This window comes from Sinocyclocheilus grahami, unplaced genomic scaffold (genome assembly GCF_001515645.1).
Source record: "Sinocyclocheilus grahami isolate Dianchi unplaced genomic scaffold, SAMN03320097.WGS_v1.1 scaffold3622.1, whole genome shotgun sequence".
Classification (NCBI taxonomy): Eukaryota; Metazoa; Chordata; class Actinopteri; order Cypriniformes; family Cyprinidae; genus Sinocyclocheilus; species Sinocyclocheilus grahami.
Genome location: NW_015508715.1, coordinates 16389 through 18013, shown reverse-complemented (window position 1 = coordinate 18013; position 1625 = coordinate 16389). Strand labels below are relative to the sequence as shown.

General features: G+C 36.8%; 1 protein-coding gene across 1 annotated transcript; it reads right to left on the bottom strand.

Moving 5' to 3' along the window:
* Positions 1-6: 6 nt before the first annotated feature.
* Positions 7-1386, bottom strand: LOC107576393 (intraflagellar transport protein 88 homolog). Its single transcript, XM_016262578.1, has 6 exons — positions 1270-1386; positions 1135-1187; positions 991-1056; positions 800-906; positions 418-478; positions 7-285 (listed from the first exon to the last, which is right to left on the bottom strand). Exons 2-6 carry the CDS (start codon positions 1160-1162, stop codon positions 215-217), a joined length of 333 nt encoding a protein of 110 aa, XP_016118064.1. The 5' UTR covers positions 1163-1187; positions 1270-1386; the 3' UTR covers positions 7-214.
* Positions 1387-1625: the final 239 nt, after the last annotated feature.

The following is a 1625-nucleotide window of genomic DNA, read 5'->3' as shown; positions in this document are numbered from 1 at the left end:
GATGTCCCAGAAGAGAAATCAAATTTATCAAATAAAATATTACTACACTATAAATTCAAAACAAATCACAAACCAAAAGTCTAAAGTCAAGTTGTTGGATTAAAATGTCTACATCATTTGATTTAGGGAACGGGTGTCTAAGACACATGCTTTCTCTTTTTGAAAAATCACATCACAGGGCTAGCAGTCTCCACTAAGCTTGTCCACCTGGACGCTATATTAGGGGAATTACAGTCATACCACTGGGTTTCTTAGGGAGAGTGCGTGTAAGGTTTGAAGTATTTCCTGTTTACCAACAGAGGCAGATTACAGGTTGAGGTTGATGGAAAAAGTAAAGTAGAAGCATGTATTCTGTTAATGACTAGTATTTCGTTTTAAAGGTTGATCGATGAGGTTGAGTTCAAACTGTCCACTCACCACTGCCAGCGCTGCCTTCCCTGCGGCCTCGAGCACTGCTGTCCCTCCCAGATCTCACCCTCTGTGTGTGTCAATAACAGCACGCTGTCAAATATTCTCCAGCTCTTTTCTTTAAGGTATAGCTTCAAATATTTTACATGCAGTCCAACAAACATGTTCCTCAATAATTGACCATAGATTTCCTAGCTAAAGTAACAGGTGAAGAAGAAACACAGATAATCTCTCTCTCATGTTCTAAACTCTAAACTTTGAAACTCTCCACACTTGATTTAAAGACAGTCGTTCCCGAGTATCCCTCGAGACCGTTGTGTTTTTTTGTTCACTCCTAATTTCCACTCAACTATTTTCATCCATTTAAACAGTATGAGAGAAATCAGGGTACCTGCTCTCTGATCTCCTTCAATTTTTCAACTTTCTTGAGTTTGGTGGCATAATCCTGCACCTCTTTTAGTCCCATATCTGTGCACAGCCTGACTAGGAAGCGTAGACCTGGGCAATAGATAATGACATGAGATGCAGAGCCACTAGATGGGCACATAAAAATCAAAATAAAACAACTGCAGAGCACATTACATTCAACATTTTCAGGAAATTTCCGATGAATGTCCTTGTAGGTCTCAAGTGCCTTCTGATAATTCCCTGAAAACAAATGAAAACTATATTTGAAGGCACTGAGATGACAGCTCATGGTTAAATGTATTATTGTCAAGTTCATACCACTTCTCCTGTAACAGCTAGCCACCATCAGCTGCCACTTCACCTGTGTCGGTCTGAAATTCATGAAAAGTTATGAAAATAACTATCTCCAGATACATGCAGAATATTCATGATAAATATGATTTAGTAACTTACTGAATGAGGGTTGCTCTCTCAAAGTACTGAATAGCTTTTTCACAGAACTGGGTGTCAATGTAATATGCTCCCAGCCATTCAATGACACTAATATTTGAGGGAAAATACCTATACGACTGAAAAAAACAATACCATTTAATTATTACTATTACGGTCAGATCTCTTTCTTTAGAGTAATTCAAATACCCATGAATCATCCACTGAAATCTGAACTGCGATCTGATTTATAGGCACTTATGCATGTCTTATATGCTTTCTTAAATAACTGTGAAATAAAATATTAAACATTAATTAAAACACAATTTAAATGTGTATTTATTTTGCAATTTGAAATGAATTAATACATTTATTAAAGT

Coding starts and splice junctions, on each gene's coding strand:
- LOC107576393 (XM_016262578.1), bottom strand. CDS start 1,162: ATGGTGGCTAGCTGTTACAGGAGAAGTG. Junction 907..990: donor ATTTCCTGAAAATGTTGAAT/GTAATGTGCTCT, acceptor TCTATTGCCCAG/GTCTACGCTTCCTAGTCAGG. Junction 479..799: donor TGAAGGAGATCAGAGAGCAG/GTACCCTGATTT, acceptor TGACACACACAG/AGGGTGAGATCTGGGAGGGA.